Source organism: Diabrotica undecimpunctata, chromosome 2 (assembly GCF_040954645.1).
Source record: "Diabrotica undecimpunctata isolate CICGRU chromosome 2, icDiaUnde3, whole genome shotgun sequence".
NCBI classification, from domain to species: domain Eukaryota; kingdom Metazoa; phylum Arthropoda; class Insecta; order Coleoptera; family Chrysomelidae; genus Diabrotica; species Diabrotica undecimpunctata.
The window spans coordinates 131,839,791-131,855,493 of NC_092804.1; the positions used below are offsets into that span (position 1 = coordinate 131,839,791).

At 34.1% G+C, this 15,703-nt stretch overlaps 1 protein-coding gene across 3 annotated transcripts in view; it reads right to left on the reverse strand.

Annotated features, from left to right (window-relative positions):
* Window positions 1-15,703, reverse strand: part of LOC140434887 (aminoacylase-1-like) — a 78,603-nt gene that overhangs the window by 26,011 nt on the left and 36,889 nt on the right. For all 3 annotated transcript variants that reach the window (XM_072523500.1, XM_072523498.1, XM_072523499.1), the window contains exons 5-6: window positions 13,351-13,538; window positions 8,153-8,382 (exon numbers count right to left, since the gene is read on the reverse strand). In XM_072523500.1, coding sequence (XP_072379601.1) covers window positions 8,153-8,382; window positions 13,351-13,538 — 418 coding nt within the window. The remainder of the gene's footprint in view (window positions 1-8,152; window positions 8,383-13,350; window positions 13,539-15,703) is intronic.

The window sequence follows — 15,703 nt, forward strand, 5'->3', positions numbered from 1 at the left end:
GAAGTTGAGGCTGAGGCCTTACTACTGACTGACTGCATTAACCCTTTCTACTGCCTGTAGTAATTCATCTATGCTACTGGCAAGAATAACCGTAACATCGATATATCTTATGTTATTCTTTAACTCACCGTTTATTTGTATGCCCTCTCTTGCATGTTCCAAACATTTTTTAAATATTTCCTCGGAATAAATATTAAGGAGGAGTGGGGATAAGATACATCACTGTCAAACACCTCTTTTGATCTCCACACTTTCAGTAACTGTATTGCCTATTTTTGCTCTTGCTGTTGGACCGCAGTATAGGTTTGACACAATCCGAAAATCCTTGTCGTCAATACCTGACTTTCGTAGAATATCTGTTAGTTGTTCATGATTGAAATTGTCAGCTGCTTTTCTAAAATCCACAAAGCACAATTGCACATACTTATTAACGTCCCTACATCGCTGTATAAATACCTGGAGAACGAAAACTGCTTCTCTAGTTCCAAGAGCCCTCCGAAAGCCAAACTGAGATCTATCAATATTTGATTAGCATTTATCATATTATACTTGTATGAATGATCTTGGTGAACGTTTTAGTGATGTGACTGATGTGGCCTTTGGTTTTTTCGAGATTGTAAAAAATGTCGACTGCGGCCAGTGCTCCGGGATTTTGTCGCTATTATACAGAGTATGCCAAAAGAAACCGGACGGTAGAATATTTCGCGAAATTTACATCGGACCGATCACGACTATCGGGTAACTTTGAAATTTTATATAGAAACCCCCATGTTTTATTGCGGATTCGGATTCTACGTGAACGGTGAACAAGTTTTGAATTTTTTTTCTATTCGTGATAGATGGCGCTGTAATCTCAGAAAAACAAATACAGCGCCATCTATCAACAATTCGAAAAACTAACTGAATATTTTTTTTTGCAGAATAAATCCAAATCTACAATAAAATATGGGGGTTCCCATTTAAGATTTCAAAGTTACCCCCGTCCCACCCACAGGAGGTGGATATGGGGGGTCATGTGTTTGGTGTCATTCGATAGATTTTTGAAAAATATTGAAAACATGTTTTTCAGTTCTTCAATCCAATATAAAATTCGCGAAATATTCTGCCGTTCCGCCTCTTTTGGTACAACCTATGTAGTTAAAAAGTGCAGCTAGATTATCAAGGAATTATTGGTTGTGTGATTTACATAATACATAGGATCTTTAGTATTTCGCAGTGTACTGTATATTTCCACGTTTCTAAGATCCTTAATGGCTCTGAGATAAGAATTCCATCGCTATCTTTTATGCTGTTAAGTGACTAAGTAAATGCCAAACAAACCTTTCAGTCAGCTGTCAAAAGAAGTACAAATTTAAAAGTTTGTTACCAGGAAATAAGATAATTTCGCAGAAAACAGAAATATCGGGGAAACATGAATGGGAATAAAAACAGCATGATCCAAGTAACACAAACAATAGTAATAGAAATACTAATAATGAATATATCGGATGTTTTGATGAAGAAAGACAGAGCTGGAAGAAGGAAATGAGGGAAATAGAAGAAAAATATGCCAAATAGAGAAAACGAGCCAAATAATTATGAGATCAAAGAACAGAAGATGACGTACAAGGAGGATTTCATATACTGAGAATACCTGTAAATAGCACAGTAGAAGGAAAAACATACAACTTTAAATATGTAGAACGATTTGTCTGTGAGTGTAAATTATCTATTGCTTTAAGCAGGACAGACTGGGCGGCGACGTTCTCATCCCCGACACGGCACGTTCCAATGGCTAATAAGGAAGGTCCTACGGATATATAGAACAGATATGAGTAAGGTATAATCAAATAAATACCCGTGGGCCAAATGAGAACATGACATAGTGGTTAAGCTATGACATTAACTGTAGATTTCTTTATTGAACATTCAGACACACTCATACATACACATGCGTACAAACACAAATGCACACCGAGATCATGATCCATCTGAAAATCACCAGATATCCGCACCATAACTGATTCACCATACAGTGAGATTTGCGCTGCGACTAATGCGCCCCCCAATATCGAAGTGTAACACCATCATGCCCAAGAGATGCATGATATAAGGAGAAAAATGTTGACTAAACAATGCCCCAGAGAGCTGCGGGATTATATCCTTTGCACATAGTTTCTCATATAATTATGATAAATTCCTACAAGTTATTTCCCTTATCAGTGACTGATTGTATCATATTTTACATTTTTAAGTTTTTATTACTTGTTCCAAATAAACCCAAAAAGTGATCTTTTTTCAATAAAAAAATCCTTGGGGGGTTTATGTACATAATTAAAGCATAAATACATCAGAGAGATTAGTTTTTATGATTATGTCATTAGCACACTTGATATTACCACATGATATACATTATAGTGATGAGCCTATTGTTAGATGTTTTATGAAATAAATATTTAAAATGTTTTTAAAGCAGAAATGTAAATTTATATGCTATATAATAATATTACGTAATGGTAAACATATCCTAGCATTACTTATCAAAATAATAAATGTTTTTTTAGTAGCTATATACAGGATTTAAATATTTCAGTTCAGTATGTACATTACTAATTGAAAAGAACCAAAACAAGATAAAATCCACAAGGAAACTAAGTTCCTGTAGCGAGTTGCTATCATCAAGTCCTCATAGATACTTTGTCTCAGTCTTACGTTGCCATGTTATCAAATCCACTGGTAACTCTAACATCTCAACATATAAGATCTAATAATGTAAAACAAATTTAAACCAATATCTTTTAGCGGGTTTTTACCCAGATATTTAGTGGCTCAAAACATGTACACCTAGACACTGATGATGGAATATGGAATTCGAAAACGTTTTGTTGTTTTGATATAGCCCGTGGGTTTTTTAATTATATACCTTTTATAAAGGATTTTAATAAATTTTTTTAAAACAAGATAAAACGTAACACACACTAGGGCAGGAAGTTTATGTGTAGGTAAACAAGTTGGTTAATGGACGTTTACAATTGGACAAAACAATTACAATATATTATTGAAATCATAAACAGTACCATATTAACCTATTTATTATGAGTAATAAATAGGTTCAACTGGTAAATATGTTTAATCCTTCGGTGGGCGCCGGTAAAATTTCTAGGAGTGGGGGCCTTGTAGCTTTTTATTTCTTTCGTAGTCTCTCGATAATTAATTAATTTTTGCATATTAATTTGCTAATAAAACAGATTCTCAGGAATTTTAAGAAGAGGGGACAAAACACGCACATCGAAGAAAAAAAAGAATATTAGAAAATCAAATTATCGAAGAACTTTAACTATTAATCCAAAATAACGAAACGAGAAAGTTTAATAGGATCTTAAGTATCATAAAAATATGGACATATGGATTGAACAAGTTTCAGATTAGTCTCCACCAATTTCAATTAACAACATCCCCATAGAATCTTCTTCGGTGATAGAAGTTCGGAATGCAATTAAACTTCTCAAGAACAAAATACTTATATACTAAATCTACAAAATCATTATCAAAAGCTGAAACGAAAAAAAAAATGCCAGAGGAATGGTACACTGACAATATCTGTCCACTGCATAAAAAACGAGATCTTTAAGAGTATATATATATATATATATATATATATATATATATATATATATCACAGAGATATAACTCTCTTGAACATAGTGTACTAAGTACATACGTGAAAGAACTTCTTGGTAAATACCAAAGTAGTTTTAGACCAGGTTATTTAATTCAATATTGACACGTTCCAGCTTTTTGAAGATTTTAAATCATTGTATGACGGCGTTTAAGATATAGACTCTATGAATAAACCATGAATAAATCTAGATTTTACATTAGTAAGGTGGTCTATAAAAAACCATAAGGCGATTGGACCAGATGGTACAAATGCGGAAATCCTTAAGCTATTTGAGATTAAACGCTTATGCAAAATGTTTAACAACATATACAACATGAGGCAAATATTAACAGATTGGCTAAAATCGTCCTTCGCGGCAATACCAAAGAAGGACAATGACAGTCGCTGCAAATTAGCTTAATGAGTCACGCATTAAAGGAAGTTCCTAAAAATAATACATAAGGGAATTTATAACAAATGTGAAGAAAGTAAAGTGAAGAAAGTACAAGAGACACTCAATTTGGTTTCAAAAATGGCTTGGGAACAAGAGAGGCACTTTTTTGCATGAAGTTGCTGGTGCAGAAATGCTATGATCAAAGAAAAGATGCCAAGATTACCAAAAGGCCTTTGACAACGTCAGTAATGAACTCTTGATACAGACGTTAAACGAAATTGGGCTCAATGACAAAGACATGAGAATGATTCAACAACTATATTGGAATCAAAAAAGCGAAACTAATGATCCATAACGGCCTATACAAAGAACAAATGGAGATAAGGAAAGGCGTAAGACAGGGTTGTATTCTCTCCGCACTACTATTCAACATTTATGTAGAATCGATATTTCAGCTTGCCCAACAGAACGAAAAAGACGGTAAAAATTAATGGTCTTCCTATTAATAACCTACTAAGATATGCTGGCTGAACTTAACTTACGAAACTGGCTGCTATACTCAACAGTGGTTACGCTCTACCTTTATTCCCCTGCCCAAGAAAGTCAATGCAAAAAGATGTGAGGATCGCAGACTCATTAGCCTACTATAATAACTAATAATAACTAATAACATAATACTACATCAAAGATTATACAAAAAATGTGAATGGGACATCAGTGACTCCCAGTTCGGGTTTAGGCAAGGTTTAGGAACACGAGAAGCAATAGTAGCAACACAGGTGCTGGTCTAAAATTGTTACGATCAGAAGAAGGATGTGTTCCTATGCTTTTTAGATTACCAAAAAGCGTTTGATCGTGTCCAACACCACAAGTTAATGCAGATCCTCAAGAAAGTTGATATAGACCAAAAAGACATAAGATGCATTGAAAACTTGTACTGGCATCAAACGGCACAGTTAAAAATAGACAATTCTATATCCAAACCCATACATATAAGAAGGGGCGTTCGACAGGGATGTGTGCTTTCCCCTCTTTTATTTAACCTTTATTCGGAAGCCATATTTCAATGTCTTTGGAGGATGCAAAGATGGGAATCAAAGTGAATGGAGTATTGATCAACAACAACCGATATGCTGATGATGGTGTCTTAATTTGTGACAACATAGTCGATCTTCAACAACTTGTCACTATAATCGGAGAATACAGTAAGCGAATGGGATTAGAGATTAATACCAAAAAAACCAAATTTATGATCATCTCCAGAAACTTGGATGCACTTGAAAACCCCACCATAACACTGAATACTAAGTCCATTGAAAGAGTGAGTAAATTTAAATACCTGGGATCGTGGCTTTTTGAAGACTGGGCATCGGACAGGGAAGTAAAATGTCGCATTGAGCAAGCTCGACAAGCTTTCGTAAAATTCAAGAAGGTACTGACTTGTTCAGAATTCGATCTTCAACTGAGACTAAGGTTTACTAAGTGCTACGTGTGGTCAGTGCTGCTATATGGCGTAGAGGGCTGGACACTCAAAACGAGGGATATAAACAGATTAGAAGCTTTCGAAATGTGGCTCTATCGAATTATCCTAAAAATACCATGGACAGCGAAAATCACAAATATAGATGTCCTTAAAAGAATAAACCAAGAACGCCAACTTTTCGAAACCATCAAGAAAAGGAAAACGGCGTATCTAGGTCACGTCATGCGAAATGAAAAATACCAGTTCCTCCAACTTATAATCGAGGGTAAAATTGAAGGCAAGAGAGGAATGGGACGCAAGAAAATGTCCTGGCTCCGAAACATAAGGCAATGGACAGGGATTAACGACATACAATCTCTGATACATATTGCAAGAAATAGAGAATTAATGGAAAATGTGATCGCTAACATCCATTAGTGGATTTGCATCTGAAGAAGAAGAAGAAGATATGCTGAAGATACGGCCATAATATAGAACAACATAGAAGAGCTGTAAGGTTTAGTGAATATCATAAGAGTGGGAGAGGAGTACGGAACATCAACATAGCACAAATCAAATATATGATAATCATTAGAAAACCGCAGATGGAAGCTCAGTTGAATTTAAATAATAGAGCTATTGAACAGGTCGAAAGATTTAAATACCTTGGAGCTACATTAACCAACAAGTGGGACTGTGACCTGGAAGTGAAGATAAGAGTAGCAATAGTAAAACGCCTTCGTTAAATTTTATATACATATGACATATCCTGATGTACGAAAGTGAGACTTGATCACTTAAAGTGAGATCTCTGAATCGTGAGGTTTTTGAAATGTTGTGTCTCAGAAGGCTGCTTAGAATTCCATAGGTGAACGATTTATCAAATGTTGAGGGATAAGAAGAGCTAATGTCCAAAGAGAATTGTTAGATCTCATTAAGCAGCGAAAGCTTTCATACTTGATCCATTTCTGTGAAATAACAAGATTTAAATGATATCTTGACGGGTATAGTTGAAGGTCGAAGAGGCCCTGGGTGAAATCAACATTTACGGTCCAGAGACCTAAGAAACTGGTGCGGCATGCCTGATGTCAGTCCGATAATAAGAAGGATTTCTGTACATTCGACAACCAGCATGAAAGGCTACACGCTACATAACGTACGGCACCCAAAGAAAGTGGTCTGTTCAAATAAAGGCCATTTGCTAAATCCTTTGATGCTTTGAAGCAAGCGTGGGGTTATCACAGGAAGACCTATTTAGGTATGTAAGATATGCTGAGTTACATAATAGGGAAATTATCTTCTGACTACGCGGACCAACCGAAAATTTAAAGAAGGCTCCTTCCCAAATATATCGATTATCGCATATACGGGTCTCACAATAAAAGAAGAGAAAACTAAAGTAATGATGTCGGATCCGAATTAAATATACAAACATTGATCAAAAACTTACTTTTCTAGGACCATTCATGAAGTGAAAACTAGACAACTAAGGATATTACAAGCGGGCAGATGTTAGTTTAGATTAAGCAACTATCTAAAAAACAGAAATTTAAGCCAAAAAAACAAATTAGCAACATATAAGATACTCAGCAGTGCTGGCATATGCGACGGAAACATGAACAATTTCTAAAACAGATATCATTTAAATATGTTTATATGGGATTAAGCCACAATTATTGGTTGTAATGAAAATCACACTTTTAACTAACTAATGCTTGACGTTTCCATTTCCACTCCGGAAATCGTTTTCAAAAAAGATTATTATACATTCTGAAAAATGTATAATCAAAGTGTTAGTTATTGGTTACTGTTAGTAGTGTTAGTTATTGTAGACAAACAGCATGTAATGACTTAACAAAATTTGAGGGTGGTGTTTTTACCCTAATCAAGTTCTGACTATTTTGTGTATTTTTGTGTTATATGTTTCTATAAATAATTATGGCTTAATCCCTATAAATATACTATTTAAATTAGGCATGCCACAAGAAAGTAGTTTCAGAACCTGAGATATAATCAACTATATGCTCACATTAGAATGAAAGATCTAAGAATACTTGGTGTAACATGTGAAAACAGCGTCTGAGAAAGTGATACAATTTTGAGTTCTTATAAGAGATAGCAACAAGGATGCAAAATAAGAGAAATAGGAATAGAGATATGCCAAAACTGAGCATGGTGTAGATGAGATGAGAAAATCAAACAGTGAAGTTTTTTATAAAAAAGAGTATCAACTTGATTTCGCTTGTAACCTTCATTTCAAAGCAGCAGGTCTTTTGGATTTCCTACTGAATGCGTTTGTCGACGGGAAAGAGTTGTCTACCAGCTGACTTCTCGTTTCATATATGGCCAATAAATATATTAGCTTAGAATAAAGTTATTAACGATTTTATATACACAATCGATATAAAACAAGAAATGAAGTTTAAATTAAACCAAAAATTTGAATTGAAAAGCAGTAATATGTATAAATTTACTGTTTGTTTATCTTTTACACATTTCTCCGCATTTAAGTAAATTGAGCTGATCAGAATATTTGTTTTACTGACTACGTTTGAGGTTTATGTAAATACTCGAGATACCTTTACCATTACATGTCAAACCACGAACAATACTAAACCAGCACATAAATCAATACATTATAATTTAAAATACTCACAGTTCATCAGCTGCTGATTTGAATGCTATCCAATAGGAATTGGAATTATCAACTTTAGTAGGTGTAACCAAATGCTGTTTTTGTTCGAATTCGATATAAACTCCCTGTCCTGCTTCACTACACCATTTATTTAGCATTTCTTCGAACTTCCTTAAACATGTTGTGATTGATATGCGAGCATCAACTGTTAGAATGTATTCGGGAGGGATTACGTTTGGTTGAACACCACCCTAAAAATTAAATATTTAGAGCTTTTTTTTTTTGAAAAATATTACAGCCTTCAATTTCATAATGGAGCAAAAAAGTAGACTTTAATAAAAGGAGACTTTAAGTGAAAGTACCTTTTAAAGTAGCCAAGTATCAGCAAAGAATTCAAATTATTTATAATCATTTTATATAGTAGCTTACATCTCTTTCTAATGGTGCATATCCGTTCTGAATGTTGGACACTAACATGGCTACTTTGACTTTGTTGATATTTTCGTAGATGATGAACCCATTTGCTAAGGTTTTTAAGTATTAAAACGCAAAAGACTTAATAAAAGTAAGGTTTGTATATATTTAATAAAAAATCTATTCACCTCAAGTGTGAACTTAAACTCACAAGTAGAATAAAAATTTTCAGTAACCTTAGGAAATCACGACTAATTGGATATAAATACGTTGTAGTAATTATTATTATAGATATTAGAATAGCATTTCGCAAAGTTAGCGAGGTAAATTGTTAAGAGTTTATAATGGACGATAATGTAAACACAGCATTAACCCTCTAACATTCCTTAAATACCACTAGACGTCCTTTTTATAATACAGCCAGGATATTCTTCTTCTCCCTGGATCTCTTTCTCCATGCATCTTACCTTGAAGTATGGTTCGAAGTAGGTCATATCGTTGTTCATTACGCATTATATTGTTCAGTTATTCCAGTTTTCGACGTGTTATGGTTATGACTAGTTCGCGCTCTTTACCCATTCTATGCAGAACTTCTTGGATGGTAACTTTGTCTACCCAAGAAATCCCCAACATGCTTATATAGCACTACATTTCAAATGCTCTGAGTCCGAGTTAATGTCCATGACTCCAATCCATATTAGTTCTTTTATTATTACTTAGCGTCAGCAGACCTTCTAGACCAGTGGTGGGCAAATTTTTTAATGGGGGCCACAAAATTTAAGAAATTCTAGAGGAAGGCCATAATTATAGAAAAAATGCAATTTGTGTCAAAGCTTTTAATAATTTTATAAAGAAGCCAAAGCTCTATAAAACAAATACTTTCGAAAATGGGAGTATTTTGTGATTTTATATATGAATCTACTCTTTTAAAAAATCTGAAATAAAATTATGTTGATTGACGGTTAGAATAACTCACTTTCTGAATTCTCAATAATTTTAATTGTTTACCTCTTCTCCTATATCGTTTTTTTTTAGAACTTGGTTTATAAGACAAAATGCGTTAGGCTTTCACAGCCATCGTCTAACTTGATAAACTATTTGTTCAGGCTGTTAGGTCGTTGTCTTCGAGATTAGTTCTCGATGTTTCGCCAACACTAGGGGTTGGCATCTTCTGGAGATGTTACTGCTTCGCTTGAAAGCTGAAACTGACGCCATGTTGTACTACGGAGGTCATATTTATATTTTCTACTCCCCTCCCCTCCACTGGTTTCGGCGTTAGGGGGCGTGTCGTCGTTTGTAGCTTTTCTTTTTTCGTGATTTGCGGGAAGGGTGTTTGTGGATGTTAATATCGGTATCCATGTTTTGTTAATTCTTAGTCCTTCTTCTATCCGATTAAAATTATTTGGATGCTTATATATTTCCACCGCTTCTCGATATAACCGTGGGTAGTACTGTGATGTTTTATCCAGCATCTGCGTTTCTTCGAACAGTATCCGATGTTCTCCGCTTCCCAAAGCGTGTTTGGCACCACGTGGCGTAGATTTGTCGATATGTCCTAAACGGACATATCGACAACAACTTTTCAATACTGACAATTTAAAATGCCACAAGAAAATAGCTTCAGAACAATATTAAGAAATAAACGTTTTTACATAATCTTTATGAGCATTTTCATGCTCATTTATTGTTTGAATTAAATGTCTAAACCGGTTAAAACCTTTTAAAAAAATTGATGAACCCTCAGAAAATTACAAACAAATACTGCACTGCAGCTTTTTTCACTTCTATTGTAAGTAGACGATTTAATTTTTGACCATCTGCCAAACAACCAAAAAACATTTTCACAAAAAAAGTGAATATCTCATTATTGGATTCGCTTTGAATAGGATGGAATTTAAAAAAAAAAGTCGTTTGTCTGACACAAGGTTTTTTGAAGTAATTTTTGGAATTCGGCTCACCAACAAGTATTTCTTCTGATTTGCCTTCACCTTCATTCCATCCTCCTTCTTCTTCTTGTATACCTTTTTCTTCTTTTATTTCTTCGACTTCTTCATTTAAAACAAAGAAAAAATTACTATCATCCATATGTTGAGAATGATTTCTGTTAAGGGCGATTACAGTGAAAATATATAGTATTTCTCTGGAAATGCGCGGAAAAAAACAGTCAGCATCGCTAAAGCAGGATAAAGTTTTCGCGGTGAGCAGTGATAAGTACAATCAATTTACTTAGCTATGATTTTGGTCCGAATTGGGTGGGTTTAAACTCTTTAAAAAAGGGTGACATCAAAAATAGAGCTCCAAGTATGGTAATCCGCATCCGCTAGGAACAGCAGATTGTTCTTCTTACTTTCATCTCTTTTACGAATTACTTTTTTTTTTTTTAAATGTGAGGCATACAAAATGTATAAAAGAAAGATAAAATTAAAGTATACATTTCGCTGTAACACTTTCAAATCAGGCGGTTATCTGGGAAATAACGAGGGTTGTTGTAACGTAGACTTGAGCGCACCAAGCAGCGTACGAGAAATACATTGTTGGGCTTTATTTTATCTCAAAACCTAAAGTGTAAAGACACTGTTTTTTGTATTCACTGACTTCGCTATGTAGGATTTTGGGGCGCAATAGATTCTGGGACCCACGTCTACATGTATAATGAAGTTAAAGAACGCAGAAAACTGCATATTTTACGACAATTATTGTAGGATGAAATACTCATATATTATAGCAGAATCAAAGGATATTTATATCAACGGTGCCCGAATAATAAAAAATGGTCTGCGAGGGCTCCGCACGTCGCTCTAAGCTATTAACACAAAATCTTGGGTGCTATTTTCGAGCTATTTGCGCTGGCCTTTGAATATCTTATGCTTAATACGAGTTGTAATTTGCAAAAATATCATACTCGATAGATCTTTACACCAATGAATCAATCAAACGGCGAAATCGGGAGCAAGCAAAACAGTTTTTAGGGGAATGGTAGATGCACCATCAAGCTAAAAGTCAACTAAAATTTTAATTTTATCTTTATCAATGAGTTTAAGGAGTTCCACTGGTAGCTCATTAGGTCCGTTTGGCTTGCCCTCCTTCGGTTGCTTGATCGCATGTATAACTTCCGCGAGTAAAATCTTATCTTAGATATGTATTGAAAAGCCGATTAGCTGTTCGACGCTCAAAATTAGTAAACCATTCTTGTCTTTAATTACAGTTATTTGCCTGTAAGCACTTGATACAGTCATCTCTTGGATCTTTTTGTGAAGGTTGAACCTGTCATACTTCCGATTTCACAGGTCCTGTGAATCCAGTCTTCCTTGGCACACTTTATATTCCTCTTGTATTGATCTTGATATTTTATTTTGGTTTATTTCCGTAATACTGTTCTGAAGCTATTTTCTTGTGGCATCTTAATGCAATTACTATTTACGTTGGGAATAAGCCACGATATAAGTTTAAAATAAGTTTATTTGTTCTGTTTTGCTTGTCATTCTGCCAATAAATTTTCTTCTCCTACTGTCACTATGGCATTTTTAATAACGTCCCATGGTTTGTCTATTTTGGACTCATCTTGACAGATTGGCAGAAGCTCAAGGTTCTAATTTATTATGTGCTGAGCTTCTTGCCGAATATACTGATTCTTTGGTGTTCTCATATCTAACATGTGTTTCCTATTTGGGCTTTTAGTTTGTTTAGGAATAATTTGATACTGGCCACCACCGGATGGTCAGAGTTGACATCAGCTCCTGGCTAAGTTCTTACGTTACCGTCCTAAGTTACAGACTTACGAAGTTCTTATATCTATCACTAATTAAAATAAAATCTATTTAGTTTATGATTCATCCATCCTATGGCTCTACAGCCCAATTCAAGCCCTGGCCCCCCTCAGGAAACTTGAGGCCTGCATTCTTACATTCAACAATTTTTTTGGAAGCCTGTTTTCTTCTATCCTAAATATATCGCCAGCTCATTGAAGACACTGTAGGCGGACCTACTGAGATAAAGGTGGTTCTTTACATATATTATATATTTCATAATATATATTTTACAGATTAAACAGACTTCTTATATCTATCACTAATTAGAATAAAATCTATTTGGTTTCGAATTACGCTATCCTTATTATCTGTTAGAGACTTCCACGCGCACAGCCAAGTTTTGGTAGCTTAAATAAAGTGTTTCTGATAGTAAGTTTTTTAATTTGACAAAATTCTAAATGTTTTGGAGCATAAACTTAAATAATGTTGAGACAAACTGGCATTGCTTTAAGTTTCATGGCCATTACGCGATCTGACAGGGGCACAAAGTTGTCCACAGATTTTTCGACTGATTTTTCTATGATAACACCCACACCGTAACGGTGTGACGGGTCGTTGTTGCCGAAAAAGTATAACATTCCATTACTAATGAGTAGCTTGGACATTGGACATCACTGAGACCCAAGATATTAAATTGGTGGTTTGTACTTTTATTCTCCTCCACAACTTGACCGCATGTTCTTATTTGTAAAAGCAATAAATTGTTCTTATTTGTAAAAGCTAAGTAAAGGTTGTATAAGTCTCGAAAAAGTGTAGTCGTTGTGTTTAATATGTTAATGTTATTAATATTAATGGCATACGCTACTTTATTATTTAGATAAATTCTAAAATTTTCAACCCTATGGGATTCAAACCCGCGTCTACTCAAACGGGGAGGAAAAATATTTAACTTCCAAGGCTTAAATTAAACTAATATTAATAATTCTAATATTTTTTTAAAAAGAGTATAAAATGTAAGTATGAAGCATTATTTCTAAAGAAAAACATAAACATTACCTGCACTTGGGTTAAATTGACAGTTGTTACATCTCCAATTGTAAAATTAGGATTTTCTTTCAATTTTTGTTGTTGTGTTTTCCTAAATTCATATAATTTATTTAACACATACGCAACTTTTTCCCCAGCGGTGTTTTCCAACAATAAAGACCCATGTCCTGGATGTCCGGGACAATGAATATGCATTTCTAAAAAAAAAAAAACAAAATTAGACTATTTTTGTAATTTGTTATAATTCTTCACTCATAAATTAATATTTTTCATGTAAGGCATAACTTGTCCACATGAAATAATTTAGCTTTATTCTAAATTACTATCCTTGTTGACATTGCTGTATTCTTTATTGCTAGCAAGTTTACCTTATTAAGCTATTATGAAAATTTGCTCGACTTAGGCAAAAAACCTCCATACAATAACGTTAAGTTCGCAAATGATGATGGCCAAATGGCTACGAAAATCCGCTGGAAATCTAACTAACCTGATCGTATAATCGATAACATCAAAGATCTGAAAAATATAGGAAAAGGAAGGAGGTTCTGCGCAAAATGATTATTATTAATTTATAACTGTAATAAAAGACTTCATCTAAGCAATTACAGGACGACAAGTATAATAATAAAATTACCTACAAGCTTTCACTGATTTATGATAGGCGGACTATAGAAAGTCGTGCTTTCATACAACCACAACATTTGGAACAAAAATCATTTTGCAGAGATTTATTATTGCAGAAAACGGGAAAGTTAATTAACCACGATATTAAGATTAAAAGGAGTAAACGGAAAAACAAACTTAAATCAATAGGGATAAGCAGGAACGGATATAAGACAGTTCTCTCTGATAATATAAAATAAAAACATTACAATGAAGATGAAAAATTTGACTATGCTAATAGTAAAATAAACATAGTCGTCGCTTAAAATTAAGGTGTATTATTTAGGCGTATGTATCCTGCAATTTTATGCAAGTGTATTGTCCAATGAGTGGTTGCGAGATTATTGTAAAGAAAAACACTTCTTTTTCGGAAAGGTTCTTAATGTTTCTCAAACATTAAATAATAATCCTTGTATCACCATCACTTAGTTTACCAAGTACCGTTGACCTAAAGATGCATAGCAAATTATTATAGTATGTGAAACCAGTCGTTGATGGTCAAATTGATTGTGAGTAAGTCTTATTCTTATTGCTGCTATCGCTTTGTTGAATTAAATGGCCAAGTATATGGCCTAGGAGGACAAATTCGTTAAACTTCTTGTGCTCGAATCGGTATCAATAGAGTGTTATGACAAAGGATTTTAATAAATTTTTTAATATATGGTATACAGCCAACTACAGGAACGTAGATTCCTTGTGGATGTTATGACTCATTTCAGCATCCCTGCTTCATCAGACACTCGGGCTGATACAAATTAAAACTCGGAAAGTCCAACGAATGTCTCCTAAAACTTGACCACTGCAGTGGTTAGCGTACAGAGGCGCCACCTACTTTGGTGGCCATGAACGAAAACGATTTAATAATATCGTTTTCTGTTCTCTGGGCTTTAAGAAATGTGTAAAAGATTAAATCTTTTAGTAAAAGCTGCTATTGCCTTGTTGAATTAAATGGCCAAATATATGGTCTAGGAGGACAAACTTCCCGTGATCGAATCGGTATCAATATAGGTTGAATTTGTATCAGCCCGAGTGTCTGATAAAGCAGGGATGCTGAAATGAGTCATAACACTCTATTGATACCGATTCGAGCACGGGAAGTTTAATGAATTTGTCCTCCTAGGCACTATATTTGCCCATTTAATTCAACAACAAGTATATATATTTAAATAGTAATGGTTAATATAATTTGTTTAAAATATAAATAAATACATAATAAACTTACTTTATTCAATTTTAAAAATATTACTTAAATTTTAAAAACACAGAAAATATAGTATGAAGCTCCGCGCTAGTCTACAGTACCGCCTACTGTACCATCTTTTTTTTTCTTTTTTTTATTAAATTTGGGATCCCTTTCTAGCTGTGGTATTTTATAAAATTTTACCTAAGCTCTGAAGATGGCTTCAGAGCTTCCACAATTTAAGTACTTTTCTTTACAATTCATTCATAAAACATAAACTAATAAATTTCTGGGTAGCTGAACTAAGACATCTGTCGTTATATGTATGATGCGTTAATTACGTAATCAATCAAAATGAGAGACGGGCGCATTTTTGTAAAATTATTAAATGGGATATGCCAAATAATACCCTATTTGAAAGTTATTGCGTCAACAAGTTCGTAGATTTTTGTGTGATTCTGTCGCGCCGTTTCAACATAGTAAAAATAATATGAACTATCCCTGATAATATGGTACTCT